Below are 27,568 nucleotides of genomic sequence, written 5' to 3'. Positions count from 1 at the left end.
ATACTGTACTGTAGTAGACTAACAAGCCCATACACATACTGTACTGTAGTATACTAACAAGCCCATACACATAATGTACTGTAGTAGACTAACAAGCCCATACATATACTGTACTGTAGTAGACAAACAAGCCCATACACATAGTGTACTGTAGTAGACTAACAAGCCCATACACATACTGTACTGTAGTAGACAAACAAGCCCATACACATACTGTACTGTAGTAGACAAACAAGCCCATACACATAGTGTACTGTAGTAGACTAACAAGCCCATACACATACTGTACTGTAGTAGACTAACAAGCCCATACACATACTGTACTGTAGTAGACTAACAAGCCCATACACATACTGTACTGTAGTAGACTAACAAGCCCATACACATAGTGTACTGTAGTAGACTAACAAGCCCATACACATACTGTACTGTAGTAGACAAACAAGCCCATACACATAGTGTACTGTAGTAGACAAACAAGCCCATACACATAGTGTACTGTAGTAGACTAACAAGCCCATACACATACTGTACTGTAGTAGACTAACAAGCCCATACACATACTGTACTGTAGTAGACAAACAAGCCCATACACATAGTGTACTGTAGTAGACAAACAAGCCCATACACATACTGTACTGTAGTAGACAAACAAGCCCATACACATAGTGTACTGTAGTAGACAAACAAGCCCATACACATACTGTACTGTAGTAGACAAACAAGCCCATACACATACTGTACTGTAGTAGACAAACAAGCCCATACACATACTGTACTGTAGTAGACAAACAAGCCCATACACATACTGTACTGTAGTAGACTAACAAGCCCATACACATACTACTGTGTAGACTGCCCATACAGTAGACTGTAGTAACAAGCCCATACACATACTGTACTGTAGTAGACTAACAAGCCCATACACATACTGTACTGTAGTAGACTAACAAGCCCATACACATACTGTACTGTAGTAGACTAACAAGCCCATACACATACTGTACTGTAGTAGACTAACAAGCCCATACACATACTGTACTGTAGTAGACAAACAAGCCCATACACATACTGTACTGTAGTAGACAAACAAGCCCATACACATACTGTACTGTAGTAGACTAACAAGCCCATACACATACTGTACTGTAGTAGACAAACAAGCCCATACACATACTGTACTGTAGTAGACTAACAAGCCCATACACATAGTGTACTGTAGTAGACAAACAAGCCCATACACATACTGTACTGTAGTAGACAAACAAGCCCATACACATACATACAAGCCCATACACATACTGTACTGTAGTAGACAAACAAGCCCATACACATACTGTACTGTAGTAGACTAACAAGCCCATACACATACTGTACTGTAGTAGACTAACAAGCCCATACACATACTGTACTGTAGTAGACTAACAAGCCCATACACATACTGTACTGTAGTAGACTAACAAGCCCATACACATACTGTACTGTAGTAGACAAACAAGCCCATACACATACTGTACTGTAGTAGACAAACAAGCCCATACACATAGTGTACTGTAGTAGACTAACAAGCCCATACACATACTGTACTGTAGTAGACTAACAAGCCCATACACATACTGTACTGTAGTAGACTAACAAGCCCATACACATAGTGTACTGTAGTAGACTAACAAGCCCATACACATAGTGTACTGTAGTAGACAAACAAGCCCATACACATACTGTACTGTAGTAGACTAACAAGCCCATACACATAGTGTACTGTAGTAGACAAACAAGCCCATACACATACTGTACTGTAGTAGACTAACAAGCCCATACACATACTGTACTGTAGTAGACTAACAAGCCCATACACATACTGTACTGTAGTAGACTAACAAGCCCATACACATACTGTACTGTAGTAGACTAACAAGCCCATACACATACTGTACTGTAGTAGACTAACAAGCCCATACACATACTGTACTGTAGTAGACAAACAAGCCCATACACATACTGTACTGTAGTAGACTAACAAGCCCATACACATAGTGTACTGTAGTAGACTAACAAGCCCATACACATACTGTACTGTAGTAGGCAAACAAGCCCATACACATACTGTATTGTAGTAGACTAACAAGCCCATACACATAGTGTACTGTAGTAGACTAACAAGCCCATACACATACTGTACTGTAGTAGACAAACAAGCCCACACACATACTGTACTGTAGTAGACTAACAAGCCCATACATATACTGTACTGTAGTAGACAAACAAGCCCATACACATTGTGTACTGTAGTAGACTAACAAGCCCATACACATACTGTACTGTAGTAGACAAACAAGCCCATACACATACTGTACTGTAGTAGACTAACAAGCCCATACACATACTGTACTGTAGTAGACAAACAAGCCCATCACATACTGTACTGTAGTAGACAAACAAGCCCATCACATACTGTACTGTAGTAGACTAACAAGCCCATACACATAGTGTACTGTAGTAGACTAACAAGCCCATACACATAGTGTACTGTAGTAGACTAACAAGCCCATACATATACTCTACTGTAGTAGACAAACAAGCCCATACACATAGTGTACTGTAGTAGACAAACAAGCCCATACACATAGTGTACTGTAGTAGACTAACAAGCCCATACACATAGTGTACTGTAGTAGACTAACAAGCCCATACACATACTGTACTGTAGTAGACTAACAAGCCCATACACATAGTGTACTGTAGTAGACTAACAAGCCCATACACATACTGTACTGTAGTAGACAAACAAGCCCATACACATAGTGTACTGTAGTAGACAAACAAGCCCATACACATAGTGTACTGTAGTAGACTAACAAGCCCATACACATACTGTACTGTAGTAGACTAACAAGCCCATACACATACTGTACTGTAGTAGACAAACAAGCCCATACACATACTGTACTGTAGTAGACTAACAAGCCCATACACATACTGTACTGTAGTAGACTAACAAGCCCATACACATACTGTACTGTAGTAGACTAACAAGCCCATACACATACTGTACTGTAGTAGACTAACAAGCCCATACACATAGTGTACTGTAGTAGACTAACAAGCCCATACACATACTGTACTGTAGTAGACTAACACGCCCATACACATACTGTACTGTAGTAGACAAACAAGCCCATACACATACTGTACTGTAGTAGACAAACAAGCCCATACACATACTGTACTGTAGTAGACTAACAAGCCCATACACATACTGTACTGTAGTAGACTAACAAGCCCATACACATACTGTACTGTAGTAGACTAACAAGCCCATACACATACTGTACTGTAGTAGACTAACAAGCCCATACACATAGTGTACTGTAGTAGACAAACAAGCACATACACATAGTGTACTGTAGTAGACTAACAAGCCCATACACATAGTGTACTGTAGTAGACTAACAAGCCCATACACATAGTGTACTGTAGTAGACAAACAAGCCCATACACATACTGTACTGTAGTAGACAAACAAGCCCATACACATACTGTACTGTAGTAGACAAACAAGCCCATACACATACTGTACTGTAGTAGACTAACAAGCCCATACACATACTGTACTGTAGTAGACAAACAAGCCCATACACATACTGTACTGTAGTAGACTAACAAGCCCATACACATACTGTACTGTAGTAGACAAACAAGCCCATACACATACTGTACTGTAGTAGACTAACAAGCCCATACACATAGTGTACTGTAGTAGACAAACAAGCCCATACACATAGTGTACTGTAGTAGACAAACAAGCCCATACACATACTGTACTGTAGTAGACTAACAAGCCCATACACATACTGTACTGTAGTAGACTAACAAGCCCATACACATACTGTACTGTAGTAGACTAACAAGCCCATACACATACTGTACTGTAGTAGACTAACAAGCCCATACATATACTGTACTGTAGTAGACAAACAAGCCCATACACATAGTGTACTGTAGTAGACTAACAAGCCCATACACATAGTGTACTGTAGTAGACAAACAAGCCCATACACATACTGTACTGTAGTAGACAAACAAGCCCATACACATAGTGTACTGTAGTAGACTAACAAGCCCATACACATACTGTACTGTAGTAGACTAACAAGCCCATACACATACTGTACTGTAGTAGACTAACAAGCCCATACACATACTGTACTGTAGTAGACTAACAAGCCCATACACATAGTGTACTGTAGTAGACTAACAAGCCCATACACATACTGTACTGTAGTAGACAAACAAGCCCATACACATAGTGTACTGTAGTAGACAAACAAGCCCATACACATAGTGTACTGTAGTAGACTAACAAGCCCATACACATACTGTACTGTAGTAGACTAACAAGCCCATACACATACTGTACTGTAGTAGACTAACAAGCCCATACACATAGTGTACTGTAGTAGACAAACAAGCCCATACACATACTGTACTGTAGTAGACAAACAAGCCCATACACATAGTGTACTGTAGTAGACAAACAAGCCCATACACATACTGTACTGTAGTAGACAAACAAGCCCATACACATACTGTACTGTAGTAGACAAACAAGCCCATACACATACTGTACTGTAGTAGACAAACAAGCCCATACACATACTGTACTGTAGTAGACTAACAAGCCCATACACATACTGTACTGTAGTAGACTAACAAGCCCATACACATACTGTACTGTAGTAGACAAACAAGCCCATACACATACTGTACTGTAGTAGACTAACAAGCCCATACACATACTGTACTGTAGTAGACAAACAAGCCCATACACATAGTGTACTGTAGTAGACTAACAAGCCCATACACATACTGTACTGTAGTAGACAAACAAGCCCATACACATAGTGTACTGTAGTAGACAAACAAGCCCATACACATAGTGTACTGTAGTAGACTAACAAGCCCATACACATACTGTACTGTAGTAGACTAACAAGCCCATACACATACTGTACTGTAGTAGACAAACAAGCCCATACACATAGTGTACTGTAGTAGACTAACAAGCCCATACACATAGTGTACTGTAGTAGACAAACAAGCCCATACACATACTGTACTGTAGTAGACTAACAAGCCCATACACATAGTGTACTGTAGTAGACAAACAAGCCCATACACATAGTGTACTGTAGTAGACTAACAAGCCCATACACATACTGTACTGTAGTAGACTAACAAGCCCATACACATACTGTACTGTAGTAGACTAACAAGCCCATACACATACTGTACTGTAGTAGACTAACAAGCCCATACACATACTGTACTGTAGTAGACAAACAAGCCCATACACATAGTGTACTGTAGTAGACTAACAAGCCCATACACATAGTGTACTGTAGTAGACTAACAAGCCCATACACATAGTGTACTGTAGTAGACAAACAAGCCCATACACATACTGTACTGTAGTAGACAAACAAGCCCATACACATACTGTACTGTAGTAGACTAACAAGCCCATACACATACTGTACTGTAGTAGACTAACAAGCCCATACACATACTGTACTGTAGTAGACTAACAAGCCCATACACATAGTGTACTGTAGTAGACTAACAAGCCCATACACATACTGTACTGTAGTAGACTAACACGCCCATACACATACTGTACTGTAGTAGACAAACAAGCCCATACACATACTGTACTGTAGTAGACAAACAAGCCCATACACATACTGTACTGTAGTAGACAAACAAGCCCATACACATACTGTACTGTAGTAGACTAACAAGCCCATACACATACTGTACTGTAGTAGACAAACAAGCCCATACACATACTGTACTGTAGTAGACTAACAAGCCCATACACATACTGTACTGTAGTAGACTAACAAGCCCATACACATACTGTACTGTAGTAGACAAACAAGCCCATACACATAGTGTACTGTAGTAGACAAACAAGCCCATACATATACTGTACTGTAGTAGACTAACAAGCCCATACACATACTGTACTGTAGTAGCCAAACAAGCCCATACACATACTGTACTGTAGTAGACTAACAAGCCCATACACATACTGTACTGTAGTAGACTAACAAGCCCATACACATACTGTACTGTAGTAGACAAACAAGCCCATACACATACTGTACTGTAGTAGACTAACAAGCCCATACACATACTGTACTGTAGTAGACTAACAAGCCCATACACATACTGTACTGTAGTAGACTAACAAGCCCATACACATACTGTACTGTAGTAGACTAACAAGCCCATACACATACTGTACTGTAGTAGACAAACAAGCCCATACACATAGTGTACTGTAGTAGACAAACAAGCCCATACACATACTGTACTGTAGTAGACTAACAAGCCCATACACATAGTGTACTGTAGTAGACAAACAAGCCCATACACATAGTGTACTGTAGTAGACTAACAAGCCCATACACATACTGTACTGTAGTAGACTAACAAGCCCATACACATACTGTACTGTAGTAGACTAACAAGCCCATACACATACTGTACTGTAGTAGACTAACAAGCCCATACACATAGTGTACTGTAGTAGACAAACAAGCCCATACACATAGTGTACTGTAGTAGACTAACAAGCCCATACACATAGTGTACTGTAGTAGACTAACAAGCCCATACACATAGTGTACTGTAGTAGACAAACAAGCCCATACACATACTGTACTGTAGTAGACAAACAAGCCCATACACATAGTGTACTGTAGTAGACTAACAAGCCCATACACATACTGTACTGTAGTAGACTAACAAGCCCATACACATACTGTACTGTAGTAGACAAACAAGCCCATACACATACTGTACTGTAGTAGACAAACAAGCCCATACACATACTGTACTGTAGTAGACTAACAAGCCCATACACATAGTGTACTGTAGTAGACTAACAAGCCCATACACATAGTGTACTGTAGTAGACTAACAAGCCCATACACATACTGTACTGTAGTAGACTAACAAGCCCATACACATACTGTACTGTAGTAGACTAACAAGCCCATACACATACTGTACTGTAGTAGACAAACAAGCCCATACACATAGTGTACTGTAGTAGACAAACAAGCCCATACACATACTGTACTGTAGTAGACTAACAAGCCCATACACATACTGTACTGTAGTAGACAAACAAGCCCATACACATACTGTACTGTAGTAGACAAACAAGCCCATACACATACTGTACTGTAGTAGACAAACAAGCCCATACACATACTGTACTGTAGTAGACAAACAAGCCCATACACATACTGTACTGTAGTAGACAAACAAGCCCATACACATACTGTACTGTAGTAGACAAACAAGCCCATACACATACTGTACTGTAGTAGACTAACAAGCCCATACACATACTGTACTGTAGTAGACTAACAAGCCCATACACATACTGTACTGTAGTAGACTAACAAGCCCATACACATACTGTACTGTAGTAGACTAACAAGCCCATACACATACTGTACTGTAGTAGACTAACAAGCCCATACACATACTGTACTGTAGTAGACTAACAAGCCCATACACATACTGTACTGTAGTAGACTAACAAGCCCATACACATACTGTACTGTAGTAGACTAACAAGCCCATACACATAGTGTACTGTAGTAGACTAACAAGCCCATACACATACTGTACTGTAGTAGACTAACAAGCCCATACACATACTGTACTGTAGTAGACAAACAAGCCCATACACATAGTGTACTGTAGTAGACTAACAAGCCCATACACATACTGTACTGTAGTAGACAAACAAGCCCATACACATAGTGTACTGTAGTAGACTAACAAGCCCATACACATAGTGTACTGTAGTAGACTAACAAGCCCATACACATACTGTACTGTAGTAGACTAACAAGCCCATACACATACTGTACTGTAGTAGACAAACAAGCCCATACACATAGTGTACTGTAGTAGACTAACAAGCCCATACACATACTGTACTGTAGTAGACAAACAAGCCCATACACATACTGTACTGTAGTAGACTAACAAGCCCATACACATACTGTACTGTAGTAGACTAACAAGCCCATACACATACTGTGCTGAGGTAGACAAACAAGCCCATACACATACTGTACTGTAGTAGACAAACAAGCCCATACACATACTGTACTGTAGTAGACTAACAAGCCCATACACATACTGTACTGTAGTAGACAAACAAGCCCATACACATACTGTACTGTAGTAGACTAACAAGCCCATACACATAGTGTACTGTAGTAGACTAACAAGCCCATACACATACTGTACTGTAGTAGACAAACAAGCCCATACACATACTGTACTGTAGTAGACTAACAAGCCCATACACATAGTGTACTGTAGTAGACTAACAAGCCCATACACATACTGTACTGTAGTAGACAAACAAGCCCATACACATACTGTACTGTAGTAGACAAACAAGCCCATACACATACTGTACTGTAGTAGACAAACAAGCCCATACACATACTGTACTGTAGTAGACTAACAAGCCCATACACATAGTGTACTGTAGTAGACTAACAAGCCCATACACATAGTGTACTGTAGTAGACAAACAAGCCCATACACATACTGTACTGTAGTAGACAAACAAGCCCATACACATACTGTACTGTAGTAGACAAACAAGCCCATACACATACTGTACTGTAGTAGACTAACAAGCCCATACACATACTGTACTGTAGTAGACTAACAAGCCCATACACATAGTGTACTGTAGTAGACTAACAAGCCCATACATACAGTAGATACTACACATACTGTAGTAGACAAACAAGCCCATACACATAGTGTACTGTAGTAGACAAACAAGCCCATACACATAGTGTACTGTAGTAGACTAACAAGCCCATACACATAGTGTACTGTAGTAGACAAACAAGCCCATACACATACTGTACTGTAGTAGACTAACAAGCCCATACACATACTGTACTGTAGTAGACTAACAAGCCCATACACATACTGTACTGTAGTAGACAAACAAGCCCATACACATACTGTACTGTAGTAGACTAACAAGCCCATACACATACTGTACTGTAGTAGACAAACAAGCCCATACACATAGTGTACTGTAGTAGACTAACAAGCCCATATACATACTGTATACAGAGCATCAAACCCTACATCCCCCACACTGTACACACTGTTCTGTTACTGTGCATATGCATTACAATATATTTCACCTCTCACCCTTTCTCTCTCTCTCCCACATATTTGCCAACTGTTTAAATAGGCTGTATTTTCTTTCCCTGTCATCTGCTTGTACTGTATAGAAACATGTTTAAATGGATTGCAGCACTTTATGTTTGTTATTTATGTTTGTGTGTTGTTATAAAGCCTGCGACAGAACCATTTACCTTGGGTATCAATAAAGTTAATTCATTTTCTTTTGAAATTACCCCCCCTCTCTCTCTCACTCTCTCCCTCCAGTTGGAGAACCACTACAGTCCCAACTGTTCGTTCTGGAATTACTCTGAGCGGTCGATGACAGGCCAGTGGTCGTCTCAGGGCTGTAGACTGCTGGACACCAACAGCACACACACCACCTGCTCCTGTTCCCACCTCACCAACTTTGCTGTGCTCATGGCCCACCACCAGCCTGATGTAGGTCCAGTGGATATACACACACACACACACACACACACAGGCATACAGACAGACAGACAGACAGACAGACAGACAGACAGACAGACAGACAGACAGACAGACAGACAGACAGACAGACAGACAGACAGACTGGCACACACCAAGGTTATTATAGTAAATGAAAACGCGAAAATCATCAGCCACCTCAGTGTTGTTTTAGAGAATTTGGCAGTACGTCCTACGAGCCTCACAACCACAGACCACGTGTTATCACTCCAGCCCAGGATCTCCACATCTGCAGACCACGTGTTATCACTCCAGCCCAGGATCTCCACATCCACAGACCATGTGTTATCACTCCAGCCCAGGATCTCCACAACCACAGACCACGTGTTATCACTCCAGCCCAGGATCTCCACAACCACAGACCACGTGTTATCACTCCAGCCCAGGATCTCCACATCTGCAGACCACGTGTTATCACTCCAGGCCAGGATCTCCACAACCACAGACCACGTGTTATCACTCCAGCCCAGGATCTCCACAACCACAGACCACGTGTTATCACTCCAGCCCAGGATCTCCACAACCACAGACCACGTGTTATCACTCCAGCCCAGGATCTCCACAACCACAGACCACGTGTTATCACTCCAGCCCAGGATCTCCACAACCACAGACCACGTGTTATCACTCCAGCCCAGGATCTCCACAACCACAGACCACGTGTTATCACTCCAGCCCAGGATCTCCACAACCACAGACCACGTGTTATCACTCCAGCCCAGGATCTCCACAACCACAGACCACGTGTTATCACTCCAGCCCAGGATCTCCACATCCACAGACCACGTGTTATCACTCCAGCCCAGGATCTCCACAACCACAGACCACGTGTTATCACTCCAGCCCAGGATCTCCACAACCACAGACCACGTGTTATCACTCCAGCCCAGGATCTCCACAACCACAGACCACGTGTTATCACTCCAGCCCAGGATCTCCACAACCACAGACCACGTGTTATCACTCCAGCCCAGGATCTCCACAACCACAGACCACGTGTTATCACTCCAGCCCAGGATCTCCACAACCACAGACCACGTGTTATCACTCCAGCCCAGGATCTCCACATCTGCAGACCACGTGTTATCACTCCAGCCCAGGATCTCCACAACCACAGACCACGCGTTATCACTCCAGCCCAGGATCTCCACAACCACAGACCACGTGTTATCACTCCAGCCCAGGATCTCCACATCTGCAGACCACGTGTTATCACTCCAGCCCAGGATCTCCACAACCACAGACCACGTGTTATCACTCCAGCCCAGGATCTCCACAACCACAGACCACGTGTTATCACTCCAGCCCAGGATCTCCACAACCACAGACCACGTGTTATCACTCCAGCCCAGGATCTCCACAACCACAGACCACGTGTTATCACTCCAGCCCAGGATCTCCACAACCACAGACCACGTGTTATCACTCCAGCCCAGGATCTCCACAACCACAGACCACGTGTTATCACTCCAGCCCAGGATCTCCACAACCACAGACCACGTGTTATCACTCCAGCCCAGGATCTCCACATCCACAGACCACGTGTTATCACTCCAGCCCAGGATCTCCACAACCACAGACCACGTGTTATCACTCCAGCCCAGGATCTCCACAACCACAGACCACGTGTTATCACTCCAGCCCAGGATCTCCACAACCACAGACCACGTGTTATCACTCCAGCCCAGGATCTCCACAACCACAGACCACGTGTTATCACTCCAGCCCAGGATCTCCACAACCACAGACCACGTGTTATCACTCCAGCCCAGGATCTCCACAACCACAGACCACGTGTTATCACTCCAGCCCAGGATCTCCACATCTGCAGACCACGTGTTATCACTCCAGCCCAGGATCTCCACAACCACAGACCACGTGTTATCACTCCAGCCCAGGATCTCCACAACCACAGACCACGTGTTATCACTCCAGCCCAGGATCTCCACAACCACAGACCACGTGTTATCACTCCAGCCCAGGATCTCCACAACCGGATATACTGGAACTGTTATCTTTGACTCCAAAACTATGTTCAGTTTTAGTCATTTTTGGGGGGGAAGGGGGAAATAGAATGTTTTTTTTATAGGGTTTTCAAGCTTCGGAATCTGGTGAGTCACGTTGAGTCTACCTTTATAATTTAAAGGTAGACTCAGCGAGATGATGTTGCCATGAGCAGCACCACATATATTGGGCGCATTTGAGTGGTAAAGGCTAAATATACAGTGCCTTGCAAAAGTATTCATCCAACATGCCGTTTTTCCTATTTTGTTGCATTAGAACCTGTAATGGATTTTTATTTGGATTTCATTTCATGGACAAATTGGTGAAGTGAAATTTAAAAAATAACTTGTTTAAAAAGAATCCAAAAAATGTCAAATGGAAAAGCGGTGCATGTGCAGTGGGGAGAACAAGTATTTAATACACTGCCGATTTTGCAGGTTTTCCTACTTACAAAGTACGGGCCGGCAGGGTAGCCTAGTGGTTAGAGTGTTGGACTAGTAATCGAAAAGGTTGCAAGTTCAAATCCCTGAGCTGACAAGGTACAAGGTACAAATCTGTCGTCCTGCCCCCGAGCAGGCAGTTAACCCACTGTTCCTAGGCCGTCATTGAAAATAATCATTTGTTCTTAACCGACTTGCCTAGTAAAATAAAAATTATTTTTTTTATCATAGGTACACTTCAACTGTGAGAGACGGAATCTAAAACAAAAATCCAGAAAATCACATTGTATGATTTTTAAGTAATTAATTTGCATTTTATTGCATGACATAAGTATTTGATCACCTACCAACCCGTAGGAATTCCGGCTCCCTGTTAGTTTTTCTTTAAGAAGTCCTCCTGTTCTCCACACATTACCTGTATTAACTGCACCTGTTTGAACTCGTTACCTGTATAAAAGACACCTGTCCACACACTAAATCAAACAGACTCCAACCTCTCCACAATGGTCAAGACCAGAGAGCTGTGTAAGGACATCAGGGATCAAATTGGAGACCTGCACAAGGCTGGGATGGGCTACAGGACAATAGACAAGCATCTTGGTGAGAAGGCAACAACTGTTGGCACAATTATTAGAAAATGGAAGAAGTTCAAGATGACGGTCAATCACCCTCGGTCTGGGGCTCCATGCAAGATCTCACCTCGTGGGGCATCAATGATCATGAGGAAGGTGAGGGATCAGCCCAGAACTACACAGCAGGACCTGGTCAATGACCTGAAGAGAGCTGGGACCACAGTCTCAAAGAAAACCATTAGTAACACACTACGCCGTCATGGATTAAAATCCTACAGCGCATGCAAGGTCCCCCTGCTCAAGCCAGCGCATGTCCAGGCCCGTCTGAAGTTTGCCAATGACCATCTGGATGATCCAGAGGAGGAATGGGAGAAGGTCATGTGGTCTGATGAGACAAAAATAGAGCTTTTTGGTCTAAACTCCACTCCCTGTGTTTGGAGGAAAAAGAAGGATGAGTACAACCCCAAGAACACCATATCAACCGTGAAGCATGGAGGTGGAAACATCATTCTTTGGGGATGCTTTTCTGCAAAGGGGACAGGACGACTGCACCATATTGAGGGGAGGATGGATGGCGCCATGTATCGCAAGATCTTGGCCAACAACCTCCTTCCCTCAGTAAGAGCATTGAAGATGGGTCGTGGCTGGGTCTTCCAGCATGACAATGACCCGAAACACACAGCCAGGGCAACTAAGGAGTGGCTCCGTAAGAAGCATCTCAAGGTCCTGGAGTGGCCTAGCCAGTCTCCAGACCTGAACCCAATAGAAAATCTTTGGAGGGAGCTGAAAGTCCATATTGCCCAGCGACAGCCCCGAAACCTGAAGGATCTGGAGAAGATCTGTATGGAGGAGTGGGCCAAAATCCCTGCTGCAGTGTGCGCAAACCTGGTCAAGAACTACAGGAAACGTATGATCTCTGTAATTGCAAACAAAGGTTTCTGTACCAAATATTAAGTTCTGCTTTTCTGATGTGTCAAATACTTATGTCATGCAATAAAATGCAAATTAATTATTTAAAATCATACAATGTGATTTTCTGGATTTTTGTTTTAGATTCCGTCTCTCATAGTTGAAGTGTACCTATGATAAAAATGACAGACCTCTACATGCTTTGTAAGTAGGAAAACCTGCAAAATCGGCAGTGTATTAAATACTTGTTCTCCCCACTGTATATGTATTCACTCCCTTTGCTATGAAGCCCCTAAATAAGATCTGGTGCAACAAATTACCTTCAGAAGTCACATAATTAGTCCACCTGTGTGCAATGTAAGTGTCACATGATCTAAGAATATATACACCTGTTCTGAAAGGCCCCAGTGTCTGCAACTCCAGTAAGCAAGGGGCACCACCAAGCAAGCGTCACCATGAAGACTAAGGAGCTCTCCAAACAGGTCAGGGACAAAGTTGTGGAGAAGTACAGATCAGGGTTGTGTTATAAAATATATCAGAAACTTTGAACATCCCACAGAACACCATTAAATCCATTATTAAAAAATTGAAAGAATATGCCACCACAACAAACCTGCCAAGAGAGGGCCGCTCACCAAAATTCATGAACCAGGCAAGGACGGCATTAATCAGAGAGGCAACAAAGAGACCAAAGATAAACCTGAAGTAGCTGCAAAGCTCCACAGAGGAGATTGGAGTATATGTCCATTGGACCACTGGACCACTTTAAGCCCTACACTCCACAGAGCTGGCCTTTACGGAAGAGTGGCCAGAAAAAAGCCATTGCTTTCTGGTGTTCCCCAAAAGGCATGTGGGAGACTTCCCATACATTTGGAAGAAGGTGCTCTGGTCAGATGAGACTAAAATTGGCCATCCAGGAAAATGCTATATCTGGCTCAAACCCAACACCTCTCATCACCCCGAGAACCCCATCCCCACAGTGAAGCATGGTGGTGGCAGCATCATGCAATGTTTTTCATCGGCAGGGACTGGTAAACTGGTCAGAATTGAATGAATGATGGCTAGCACTAAATACAGGGAGATTCTTGAGGGAAACCTGTTTCAGTCTTCCAGAGATTTGAGACTGGGACGGAGGTTCACCTTCCAGCAAGACAATGACTCTAAGCATACTACTAAAGCAACACTCGAGTGGTTTAAGGGGAAACATTTAAATGTCTTGGAATGGCCTAGTCGAAAGCCCAGACCTCAATCCAATTGAGAATGTGTGGTATGACATATTGTTGTACACCAGTGGAACCCATCCAACTTGAAGGATCTGGAGAAGTTTTCCTTGAATAATGGGCAAAAATCCCAGTGGCTAGATGTCCCAAGCTCATAGACACATACCCCAAGACACTTGCAGCTGTAAAGGTTGCTCTACAAAGTATTGACTTAGGGGGGTGGGTTCAAAACTTCATGATCTTTGACCACATGGTTTTTGTCAAGTTCATGCAGTTGTCATATAGGTACAAGTCAGACAGATTTTATCACCATAATTTACATTTACATTTAAGTCATTTAGCAGACGCTCTTATCCAGAGCGACTTACAAATTGGTGCATTCACCTTATGACATCCAGTGGAACAGTAGTGCATCTAAATCTTTTAAGGGGGGGGGGGGGGGGGGGGGGGTGAGAGGGATTACTTTATCCAGGCCCGTCTGCAACACACTTTGGAAGGCTGTGACCAAAAATGGTCAACGACTTGACAAAAGTGATCAAACGTGCCCTGTTTCTGCGATAACTCTTGGACATGATAAAATGTTATTACACCTTGCTGAAACAAGCACGGTGTTGTAGCAAACTATGAATAAAATGGGCTTGGAACCGCTCACCCTGGCAATTTGACTGGTAAACTCATGGGTACACTCGCAATGGCTGCCTGGTATTGTGACGCAATCATTTCCACGGTAATGTAGAATGTTCAGTGAAATTATGTTAACTGATGTGGCTAATACAGTGGAATATATGTTTATGTAATCTCATTAGAGCTGAATCAACCAATCACAGAACATATAATTGGGAATTTGAATGCTAGAATGGACATGAACCTTCTTATGATGGGATAAAGATCAGCCATTTTGGTTAGGGAGTTGGTCAGATATTGTGTCAAATAATGAATTTGAAGAATTTATATACACTGTATGTTTGTTAGCTAGCTAGCCATCCAATTGTAGAGGAATTATTCCATTCATTTTTCAAAGTAACTGCCAATATGCCAACATTCTATTCAAACAATGCAGTCAATCCACATCCATAAACTTGCTGAAATCAGTTGCTGATGTAATTTTGAGGGTTTATTAAATAGCCCCTCTAGTAATTTAACAGGATCTCTATGACACAGCACATACTGATGGCCGTCACTAGATAACACACCCACAGTCATAATTATGACTAAACTCCACCCATTCCTACAATATCCCCAGCCATTTCTACAATTTCTCAAAGCAGGAAGTAAAAACAAGAAATTCATAGACATAGCTATGCATGCAAGGATTGACCATGCTTGATATCCACATTATAGTTTAAACCATGTTTTTTATGCTATACATTGTTTGTTTACATTTACTTTGTTTACAAACAGAATAAACAAGCTTATATTTGAAGTCCTGATGAGGTACGACAGTTGAACTAAGCTCATTTATAAGTAATATTCTTCAAGAATCATGTCATTCATTTACAAGGCAAAAAATGTATGTAGTAACTGCTGATTGCCCTTTAAACTAAATAAAAACTATTAAAGTGAATGTGAAACTAACTGAAACTAAACTGAATTTGAAACAATATTCTTCAAACTAATAGATAGAAAATAAATATAAAAACACTAAACTATAATAACCTTGGCACACACATACATGCACACACACATATATGCACACACGCATACACACAAACACACATACACTTACTCAAACGACTCTCTTTCTCCTTCTCCAATCTCTCTCTCTCTCTTTATTTCTCCCTCCCACGCAATCACACTTACAAATTCATGTCCTGCAACTCTGACTGACATTCACTTGAATGTGAATGTCATGTTTTTTTTCAGGATGTTTCATCTCCTTGTCTCTACATTTTAGCTGAATGTGAATACATTTACAAATAAACTCTCTCTCTCACCCTGTCCCTCCTTGTCTTTCTCCTTGTCTCCCATCATTCCTACCTCCCATCCCTTTCCTCCCTATATCTGTCTCCCCTCACCTCACCTCTCCCTCTTCTCCCCCATCTCTCTCCCCCACCCCTATTCCTCCCTCTCCATCCCCACCATCCCTCTCTCCACAGTACCCTGGGAGGATGCACGAGTTGATCCTGTTTGTGATCACCTGGGTGGGCATAGTGATCAGCTTGGTGTGCCTGGCTATCTGCATCTCTACCTTTTGCTTCCTGAGGGGCCTGCAGACCGACCGCAACACAATCCACAAGAACCTCTGCATCAACCTCTTCATCGCAGAGCTCCTCTTCCTTATTGGAATCGACAAGACCCAGTACCACGTGAGTAGGGGAGGGGAGAGGGAGAGGGAGAGAGGGACATGTAGCCTGGTTCCAGATCTGTTTGTGCTGTCTTGTTAAGTCGTAAAGACATTGTCATGTGGCATGTGAAATAACTGATCTGGGGCCAGGCTAGGGGACAAGTGCCTCGTACATGGAACACCTAATACAGGACAGAGAGACATCTGTCTCGCACTTGGAACACCATCAGACCATCAGCACTTAAAGGGGAAGTGCTCTTCATTATGGATCATGAGAATGAAAAGGTCCTCTGTTACAGGGCTTGAATGACCTTATGCTGTCCTTTACTGGATCTTACTCACCTTCCTTTGCTATTTTCCTTTTCTCTTTCACTCCTTTTCACCCCTCTGTTTTTTAAATCTCTCTTTTTATTTTATTGTACTCTCCTTCTCATTCTTTCTCTCTCTCAGTCCCTTTAAAAAAAAAGCCTTTATTTAAATAGGCAAATCAGTTAAGAACGAATTCTTATTTTCAATGATGACCTAGGAACAGTGGGTTAGCTGCCTTGTTCAGGGGCAGAACAACAGATTTGTACCTTTTCAGCTCAGGGATTTGAACTTGCAACCTTTCAGTTACTAGTCCAATGGTCTAACCACTAGGCTACGCTGCCGCCCCTGAAATCCCTCTGCCTCCCTCTATCTCCTTCTCTCTGTCTCAGATTGCCTGTCCGATCTTTGCTGGGCTGCTTCACTTCTTCTTCCTGGCTGCATTCTCCTGGATGTGTCTGGAGGGGGTGCAGCTCTATCTGTTGCTGGTGGAGGTGTTTGAGAGCGAGTACTCCCGCAAGAAGTACTACTACCTGTGTGGCTACTGCTTCCCAGCTCTGGTGGTGGGCATCTCGGCAGCCATAGACTACCGGAGCTATGGGACCAAGAAAGCGTACGTGTGAAGCAGTCCCTTTTCACCTGTAGATTGAGAGACAGGATTATGCTAGTTTAGAGTGCCTAGACTGTTCCCCTGACAGGGAATGTAATATGGAGTGTAGTTTGAAGAGGATTGTTCTCTTTCGTTGTCTTCCCCCCATGGACAAGAGTTTTGAACAGTTAGCCGAAGCCTGCTGATTAGCTTCTATAAGATATCCTCCGAGACAGGGGATGAGTGTGTGTGTGTGATGTGTGATTTGTGTGTGTGATGTATGTGTGTGTGCATGGGTACATGTGTGCGAGTGTGACTGTGATATTTGAATCTTTTCCTATGTCCCATGTCTAGGTGCTGGTTGCGGGTGGATAACTACTTCATCTGGAGCTTCATTGGCCCTGTTTCTTTTGTTATTATGGTACAGTCATTCATTATGATGCTATTATGACCAACTGTATTACATTCTTTTTCATTCAGGCTTCTTACTTATTTACTTAATCCTCTTAGTTCCTGGAGGAACATAGGGCCTGTACTAAAGACTAACTTCACAAATGTTACAACAATTTAAGACCAGAGGGTGTTCTAGGATTCCACTGAATGTGTTGTAGACATGTGTAACCTTTGACCTTTCCCCCCCTAGCTGAACCTGGTGTTCCTCATGATCACCGTGCACAAGATGACCCGCAACTCCTCTGCGCTAAAACCTGACTCCAGTCGCCTCGACAACATCAAGTGAGTCCCACTCAGCAGAGGTTAGGGGTCAGTGAAGCCTCCCAGGTCATGTGATTAGGGCATTTCCTGTATCAGTGAGAGATGGGTTGGAAATCTGAAAAAATTAAGGAAAAGCAGAATAATGTTTGTCATATTGTCCAGACTGGTTACATAGTATATGTAAATCCAGGACACTTAAATTAGTATGATATGTAATGTTTGGTATGGTTACATAAGACAGAAGGTTACTTAAGGCAAAAACAAAAGTAGGGTGGTTGGTCTGGGTTGATAAATAACATAAACGTCTAGCAAGCTAAAGGTTGAGTGTTTGAATCTCATCATGGACAACTTTAGCTAATTAGCAACTTTACAACTAGTTACTACTTTTTAGCTATATTGCAACTACTTAGCATGTTAGCTAACCCTTCCCCTAACCTTAACCCTTTTAGTTAACCCTTAATCTAACCCTAACCTTAACCCTTTTGGCTTACCCAAACCTTAACCCTTTTAACTAACCCTAACCTTAACCCTTTAACCTAACTCCTATCCTTAACCATAAATCCTTAACCTCAAATCCTAACCTCAAGAGCTAGCCACCTAGCTAACGTTAGCAACAACAAATTGGAATTCATAACATATACGTTTTGAAATGATGGAGATACACAAATGAATACATACCTCAGATTTAGGTACAGTATAATACAAAATGCTCTGAGACTACGTTGTATTGTAATAACAATGAGTCATTTTCAAAGCAGATATTCCAGATAGTAGGTTCAAAGCCAGTACAGTTGAGATACATGCATCTTAAGGCAAAACAGCCATGCTGGGTAGAGGGTTGGCTTCGGTCTGTGTGAGTGGTTTCATTGTGATGCTAAGCTAACATTAGCATGCCCTCTCCTCCCCAGGTCATGGGCTATTGGGGCCATCGCCTTGCTCTTCCTGCTTGGTCTGACCTGGTCCTTCGGCCTCCTCTTCATCAACGAGAACACGGTCATCATGGCCTACCTCTTCACCACCTTCAACGCCTTCCAGGGCATGTTCATCTTCATCTTCCACTGCGCTCTGCAGAAAAAGGTAACGCAAACACTCACATATCTAAAAGGGACCTTTTCTATTGAGTAAACTAAGCATAACATTTTAAATAGATATGATGGAATATAATTACAGTCTGCAGCCTGATTTATGTTGTTACTTTCCCTTAATAATTCCTGTGAGAAGGAGGTGATTATTTAACCAAATTTGAATTAAACAGGGTAATTATGCACGGTACATCACTAGGTGCACTATTCAGAGCTCTGTCTATTTGAAATGTTAATTTTCTCAAAGCATGTATGTCTTTGCCTGATGAAAATCTTGAGTCCGTATGTTCAGAATGAAAAATCCATAAATGTATAATTCTTGTGTAATTTATATGTCTAGGCTACATTGAGGTTTTTATTTAGCTGTTTTAGGCTATCTGGCTTTAGCCTTAGGGCCTAACTGTACATGCACCAATAGCCTACATGCCAATCTGAAAATTATTTTGGGAACGGGTAGAAAAAGTTAACTTTGACCCACTGAGGCAAAAATAACAATGTCAGAGTTTAATTCAAGAGAAAAGCTCAAAATTGAGAAATGAAAATAAAGAGAAGGGAGGGACAGAAAAGTAATGTTTGTGAAAGATTAGAAGTGGTAAAAGAGGATGATAGCAGTGCTGGATATGTGATGTGTGATGGTTGTGAGGCACTATACAAATTCAACAGACACAAGACGGGGACTTCAGATAGGCCTATGGCACGAGAAGGGAACTGTAGCCTACTGTTCAGATGGGTTAAATGAAAACGGAAATCTGGACACTGACTGTAGGTCTATAACCTCTCACATAGTCTCAATATCAACTCCTGCAGAATTAAGCATTTCTTGTAGTAAAATGATACAACAAATGTAGGCTATATTTTGATTCTGGAACAGGAGTGGAGAAATATGATTTCTTTCAGCATCTTGAGAGAATGTGAATGTGCAGTTAGATACTGTCTGCAAAGGTGCTCTCTTTATCAACATCATAAAAGCTGATAGTATTTCTACCACCTAAAATATGCATCCAAGCCGGAATGAAATCTTAACAGAAACATGTTGGGTCGTTTTCACAGCTTACAACCGGTCAAACTGATGTAATTTGGAAATGTACTTTTTTTTTTTTTGTTATTGCATTTTCTCCCCGGTCCCTAAACATCTTTCCTCCACGAAAGAAGCAGAGATGACAGAGAAAACTTTAGCCTACCGATATTAACTAGATTGAAGGATTCATTCTATCAATTTATGATCTTATTCTGGTGAGCAATGGTTTATTTAGTCTTCTATGGCAACATATCATGACAGAAGAGAAGGTGCATGTATCTAATTATAGACAAGATGACTAACTAATAGCCGACCAAAATGTCGAAAATTAGAAGCAGAAACATATCGAAATCAGGCAAAAACATAAAGTCTTGCACCCCCTGTCCAAAAATCATTCCTCCATCTTTGACTGTAGCCTACAGCACATTTTCTATATTAGCGGGTCCGGTGCAGATTTTCACATATAGTTGGGCGGTTGAGGATGGGTTATTAGCAGTTATGGGCAGGTGCTAGTGAATAAACAGCCGACTCGCGCACCACTAGTGTGTATGTATGCGAGTCTACTGCTTACATGTGTGTGTCTAAGCCATGTTTGCCCTCTCTCTCCATGCAGGTGCATAAGGAGTACAGTAAGTGTCTGCGTCACTCGTACTGCTGCAGCCGTACCTCCACCACCAGCTCCCACGGCTCCCTGAAGAACTCTGCCCTGCGTGCCAACAACCGCTACTACACTGGCAACCAGGCCCGCCACGCTGCCGCACACAGACAGGTCAGTGAACGGACATAGACACACGCACACACACCACATACACACCACACACACACACACGTGTGCTCGCATGCATACACGCACAGACTCTAAGGGACTATATGGGTGCACACACAGGGCACATCATGCCATACACAAACCCACAGATTACACGCACCAATCTACAAAGTGTAGGCCTGTCCCATACCTAATTCTCTTTGACAACACTCTAAACACACACACACAATACACTCTCAGTCTACAGTTGACATACCGGCTATCACACGCTTCACAAATCTAATCAGAAACCTTCATCTCTGTTTGGATCTACCACGTCTCAATCTGATGTTGTTTATCTGCGTGCATTAACTTGTTTATGTTAGTATGCCTACTGCGTGAGCTTATTTACTTCATGTATCTCTGGTAGCATGTATGTGTTTGCTTAGTAGTTTTAGACAGATCCATGCAAGCTTGGCAGTGTTCCAGCCTCACATAGTTACAATATCATATCATATTGTTTATTCCTGTCTGTCTATCTATCTGTCTGTCTTGTTAATTCCTGTCTGTCTGTCTTGTTTTGCTTCACTGTGTGCTTCTCTTCTCCGGCGTTCCAGAGTCGGATCCGCAGGATGTGGAACGACACGGTTCGGAAGCAGACGGAATCTTCCTTCATGGCGGGAGACATCAACAGTACTCCTTCACTCAACCGTGGTGAGACTCCCCACCCCCTTAACCCCCCTCTAACCCCCCTGCTGTCCCCCTCTCCAATCACGCACACCTCTATGGCAGGCTCATCAGAACTGACAGACAGACAGGCAGAACGAAGTAGGAGCACCGCTGAGTCTACTGTCAGAGACAGAGAGCGAGGAAGAGGAGCCAGTGTACATTGACACGAGCAATAGCCTGAGCAGCCGGTGGCATACCGTCGCCGTGGCAGCCATCGTCATGGGGATCAGAATTATCTGGGAGGGAGGGAAGAGTTGATGATGACAAAGAGGTAGCCGCTAAATCAACCGTCACTCTTTATGTTAATTTCATCCATTTTGTTTTTAATGAACTGATTAGCGTACGAGCTGGCTGGGGGTAATTAGTCTTATTGAAGAGAGTGACAGGAACAAGTGAGGGAGGGGGTGCGAGGAGAGGAGGAGAGAGTAAGAAGAGAGGAGGGGAGGGGAAGGAGATTCGCTTTCCTGGAACTGACATCACGGAGGAAAAAGTATTCTCTGAGTATACCAAACATTAGAAACACCTTCCCAATATCCACTCTGCAAGGTGTTGAAAGCGTTCCACAGGGATGCTGGCCCATGTTGACTCCAATGCTTTCCACCGTTGTATCAAGTTGGCTGGAGGTCCATTGGGTGGTGGACCATTCTTGATAAACACGGCAAACTGTTGAGCGTGAAAAGCGTTGCAGTTCTTGACACAAACTGGTGCGCCTGGCACATGCTACCGTACCCCATACACAACCCATGTCCCAAAGCTTCAACATCCTTCTTTAACCTGTCTCCTCTCCTTCATCTTTAACCTGTCTCCTCTCCTTCACCTTTAACCTGTCTCCTCTCCTTCATCTTTAACCTTCCTCCTCTCCTTCACCTTTAACCTGTCTCCTCTCCTTCATCTTTAACTTGTCTCCTCTCCTTCATCTACACTGATTGAAGTGGATTTAACAAGTGACATCAATAAGCTTTCACCTGGTTTCACCTGGTCAGTCTGTCATGGAAAGAGCAGGTGTTCTTAATGTTTTGTATACTCAGTTTATAGGGAAAGAGGAAGGAGGAAGTGAAAGACAGAGGAAGCTGGGATAAAGAGAGGAGGAGGGATAGAGGAGGGATAGAGCTAGAGGGAGAAACGCTAAACAAAGGCGCTGCCAAGTGCGAAGTCCTTTCTTTTCCCAAGCGTTTGAGAAAAGTTTGTCATTGTTGGCAGAAAGCGAAAGATGGCCGCGCCATTCGAGAGACAGAGAGAAAGAACGAGAGAGCGAGAAGTAAAGAGAAGGAGAGACGCTATCATGGAGCAATAATTAAATGGGACGAATCTCGGCTAGAGCTGCTGTCTTCGTTGTTATCGCTGGCATCTCTTATCTCTTTGATTTCCCCACTTAACTTCTTTATCAACTTGTTTCTCTTCAGACAATAGTGATCTGTCCAGGAGACAAGGCGTGATGAGGCTTCCTCCTCTCTGAATGAAGCTTCCCAGTGGCTGCCCTACTTTCTCTCTCCAACACTTAAAAGCTGTTGTTTTTAAATTGTCGACAGGATATTCTTTCCAGGTGTTTCTGGACAGCTAATCCTGAGTAATTTGGTGTGGAGAGAGACAGGGACAAGAGAGCGAGAGAGAGAGAGAGAGAGAAAGAGAATGAGAGAGGGGATAAAAGAGTGACTGTGTGCGTGAGGTAGAGAGCAGGAGAAAGAATTGGAGAGTGAGTGAATGAGGGAGTTGATGGGTGAACGAACTAACAAAGAAATGAAAGAATGTGAGTGTTTTAGTGTGAAATTCTCTCTGTGAATTTCTGTCTTTCTCATTGTCTCTGTGATGAATGGTTTGGTTGAGACCTGATGGTTGCACTTCGCCTTAGACCACTCTCCGTCATGCTGTCCTATTTTTAATTTCATGGCATTTCTATTCGACCGCCTGGGGCTGAAGCCATACATGGGCATTATAGAACATTCTCAATGTTCCATTTCTTTGAATTATATTTGTCTAAAGGTGGCATTCGCATTTCACTGTGAAATGAACTGTGTTTCAATGACTGCACTCTCTGACTACGTAATGATATGCATTAGTATTCCCCCTTCGACTACGTGGTAAGATACAGAACAATATTCCAAATGGCAACGCTGCCTGCAAACAGCACCTTTCCGCAGGAAATGTATTTTACTCAAAGGTTACAATAGCAAGGTAAACACATTCAGGGGTGTCCTGTCAAATACATTACTCTGTAGAACATTACTGTCAATCGATTTGAATAGGAATTTAACATCTTTTTGAATAAACTGTCAATGGCCTATGTATAATGTTAATTATGTATTATGTGTAATATTCATTATGTATTATATTTTGAGGCATTGTTTTGACATTTATACAGTGCCTGTATTTATATTGTATGTTATATTTTTGTTTTATCATATAAAATGTTGTTAATATGCCAAAACAAACCCAAAAATATGTTTATGGTAAAGTAGATGTTTATGGTAAAGTATATATTTATGGCAAAGTATATATTTATGGTAAAGTATATATTTATGGTAAAGTAGATGTTTATGGTAAAGTTGATGGTTATGGTAAAGTCGATGATTATGGTAAAGTAGATGGTTATGGTAAAGTAGATGTTAATGGTAAAGTAGATGTTTATGGTAAAGTAGATGTTAATGGTAAAGTAGATGTTAATGGTAAAGTAGATGTTAATGGTAAAGTAGATGTTTAATGGTAAAGTAGATGTTTATGGTAAAGTAGATGTTTATGGTAAAGTTGATGGTTATGGTTAAGTTGATGGTTATGGTAAAGTTGATGGTTATGGTAAAGTAGATGGTTATGGTAAAGTAGATGGTAATGGTAAAGTAGATGGTTATGGTAAAGTTGATGGTTATGGTAAAGTAGATGTTTATGGTAAAGTAGATGGTTATGGTAAAGTAGATATTTATGGTAAAGTAGATGGTTATGGTAAAGTAGATGTTTATGGTAAAGTAGATGGTTATGGTAAAGTAGATGTTTATGGTAAAGTAGATATTTATGGTAAAGTAGATGGTTATGGTAAAGTTGATGGTTATGGTAAAGTAGATGGTTATGGTAAAGTAGATGGTTATGGTAAAGTTGATGGTTATGGTAAAGTAGATGGTTATGGTAAAGTAGATGGCTATGGTAAAGTAGATGTTTATGGTAAAGTAGATGGTTATGGTAAAGTAGATGTTTATGGTAAAGTAGATGGTTATGGTAAAGTAGATATTTATGGTAAAGTAGATGGTTATGGTAAAGTAGATGGTTATGGTAAAGTAGATGTTTATGGTAAAGTAGATGGTTATGGTAAAGTAGATGTTTATGGTAAAGTAGATGGTTATGGTAAAGTAGATATTTATGGTAAAGTAGATGGTTATGGTAAAGTAGATGTTTATGGTAAAGTAGATGGTTATGGTAAAGTTGATGGTTATGGTAAAGTAGATGTTTATGGTAAAGTAGATGGTTATGGTAAAGTAGATATTTATGGTAAAGTAGATGGTTATGGTAAAGTAGATGTTTATGGTAAAGTAGATGGTTATGGTAAAGTTGATGGTTATGGTAAAGTAGATGGTTATGGTAAAGTAGATGGTTATGGTAAAGTAGATGTTTATGGTAAAGTAGATGGTTATGGTAAAGTAGATGTTTATGGTAAAGTAGATGGTTATGGTAAAGTAGATGGTTATGGTAAAGTTGATGGTTATGGTAAAGTAGATGGTTATGGTAAAGTAGATGGTTATGGTAAAGTAGATGGTTATGGTAAAGTAGATGTTTATGGTAAAGTAGATGGTTATGGTAAAGTAGATGTTTATGGTAAAGTAGATGGTTATGGTAAAGTTGATGGTTATGGTAAAGTAGATGGTTATGGTAAAGTAGATGGTTATGGTAAAGTAGATGTTTATGGTAAAGTAGATGGTTATGGTAAAGTAGATGGTTATGGTAAAGTAGATGGTTATGGTAAAGTTGATGTTTATGGTAAAGTAGATATTTATGGTAAAGTAGATGTTTATGGTAAAGTAGATGGTTATGGTAAAGTTGATGGTTATGGTAAAGTAGATGTTTATGGTAAAGTAGATGGTTATGGTAAAGTAGATGGTTATGGTAAAGTAGATGGTTATGGTAAAGTAGATGTTTATGGTAAAGTAGATGGTTATGGTAAAGTAGATGTTTATGGTAAAGTAGATGGTTATGGTAAAGTAGAAGGTTATGGTAAAGTATATGTTTATGGTAAAGTTGATGGTTATGGTAAAGTAGATGTTTATGGTAAAGTTGATGGTTATGGTTAAGTTGATGGTTATGGTAAAGTTGATGGTTATGGTAAAGTAGATGGTTATGGTAAAGTAGATGGTAAAGTAGATGGTTATGGTAAAGTTGATGGTTATGGTAAAGTAGATGTTTATGGTAAAGTAGATGGTTATGGTAAAGTAGATATTTATGGTAAAGTAGATGGTTATGGTAAAGTAGATGTTTATGGTAAAGTAGATGGTTATGGTAAAGTAGATGTTTATGGTAAAGTAGATATTTATGGTAAAGTAGATGGTTATGGTAAAGTTGATGGTTATGGTAAAGTAGATGGTTATGGTAAAGTAGATGGTTATGGTAAAGTTGATGGTTATGGTAAAGTAGATGGTTATGGTAAAGTAGATGGCTATGGTAAAGTAGATGTTTATGGTAAAGTAGATGGTTATGGTAAAGTAGATGTTTATGGTAAAGTAGATGGTTATGGTAAAGTAGATATTTATGGTAAAGTAGATGGTTATGGTAAAGTAGATGGTTATGGTAAAGTAGATGTTTATGGTAAAGTAGATGGTTATGGTAAAGTAGATGTTTATGGTAAAGTAGATGGTTATGGTAAAGTAGATATTTATGGTAAAGTAGATGGTTATGGTAAAGTAGATGTTTATGGTAAAGTAGATGGTTATGGTAAAGTTGATGGTTATGGTAAAGTAGATGTTTATGGTAAAGTAGATGGTTATGGTAAAGTAGATATTTATGGTAAAGTAGATGGTTATGGTAAAGTAGATGTTTATGGTAAAGTAGATGGTTATGGTAAAGTTGATGGTTATGGTAAAGTAGATGGTTATGGTAAAGTTGATGGTTATGGTAAAGTAGATGGTTATGGTAAAGTAGATGGTTATGGTAAAGTAGATGTTTATGGTAAAGTAGATGGTTATGGTAAAGTAGATGGTTATGGTAAAGTAGATGGTTATGGTAAAGTTGATGTTTATGGTAA

At 41.4% G+C, this 27,568-nt stretch overlaps 1 protein-coding gene across 1 annotated transcript in view; it reads left to right on the top strand.

Annotated features, from left to right (window-relative positions):
* LOC115123982 (adhesion G protein-coupled receptor L1-like) overlaps positions 1 to 27,568 on the top strand; it is a 134,821-nt gene that overhangs the window by 92,217 nt on the left and 15,036 nt on the right. Inside the window, exons 14-21 of the mRNA XM_065010328.1 lie at positions 9,517 to 9,690; positions 16,980 to 17,189; positions 17,866 to 18,086; positions 18,417 to 18,483; positions 18,706 to 18,797; positions 19,685 to 19,853; positions 21,490 to 21,645; positions 22,239 to 22,335. Of these exons, the coding sequence (XP_064866400.1) occupies positions 9,517 to 9,690; positions 16,980 to 17,189; positions 17,866 to 18,086; positions 18,417 to 18,483; positions 18,706 to 18,797; positions 19,685 to 19,853; positions 21,490 to 21,645; positions 22,239 to 22,335 (1,186 nt within the window). The remainder of the gene's footprint in view (positions 1 to 9,516; positions 9,691 to 16,979; positions 17,190 to 17,865; positions 18,087 to 18,416; positions 18,484 to 18,705; positions 18,798 to 19,684; positions 19,854 to 21,489; positions 21,646 to 22,238; positions 22,336 to 27,568) is intronic.

This window comes from Oncorhynchus nerka, linkage group LG26 (assembly GCF_034236695.1).
Source record: "Oncorhynchus nerka isolate Pitt River linkage group LG26, Oner_Uvic_2.0, whole genome shotgun sequence".
Classification (NCBI taxonomy): domain Eukaryota; kingdom Metazoa; phylum Chordata; class Actinopteri; order Salmoniformes; family Salmonidae; genus Oncorhynchus; species Oncorhynchus nerka.
The sequence above is the reverse complement of the archived record's forward strand: the minus strand, read 5'-3'. Positions and strand labels throughout refer to the sequence as shown.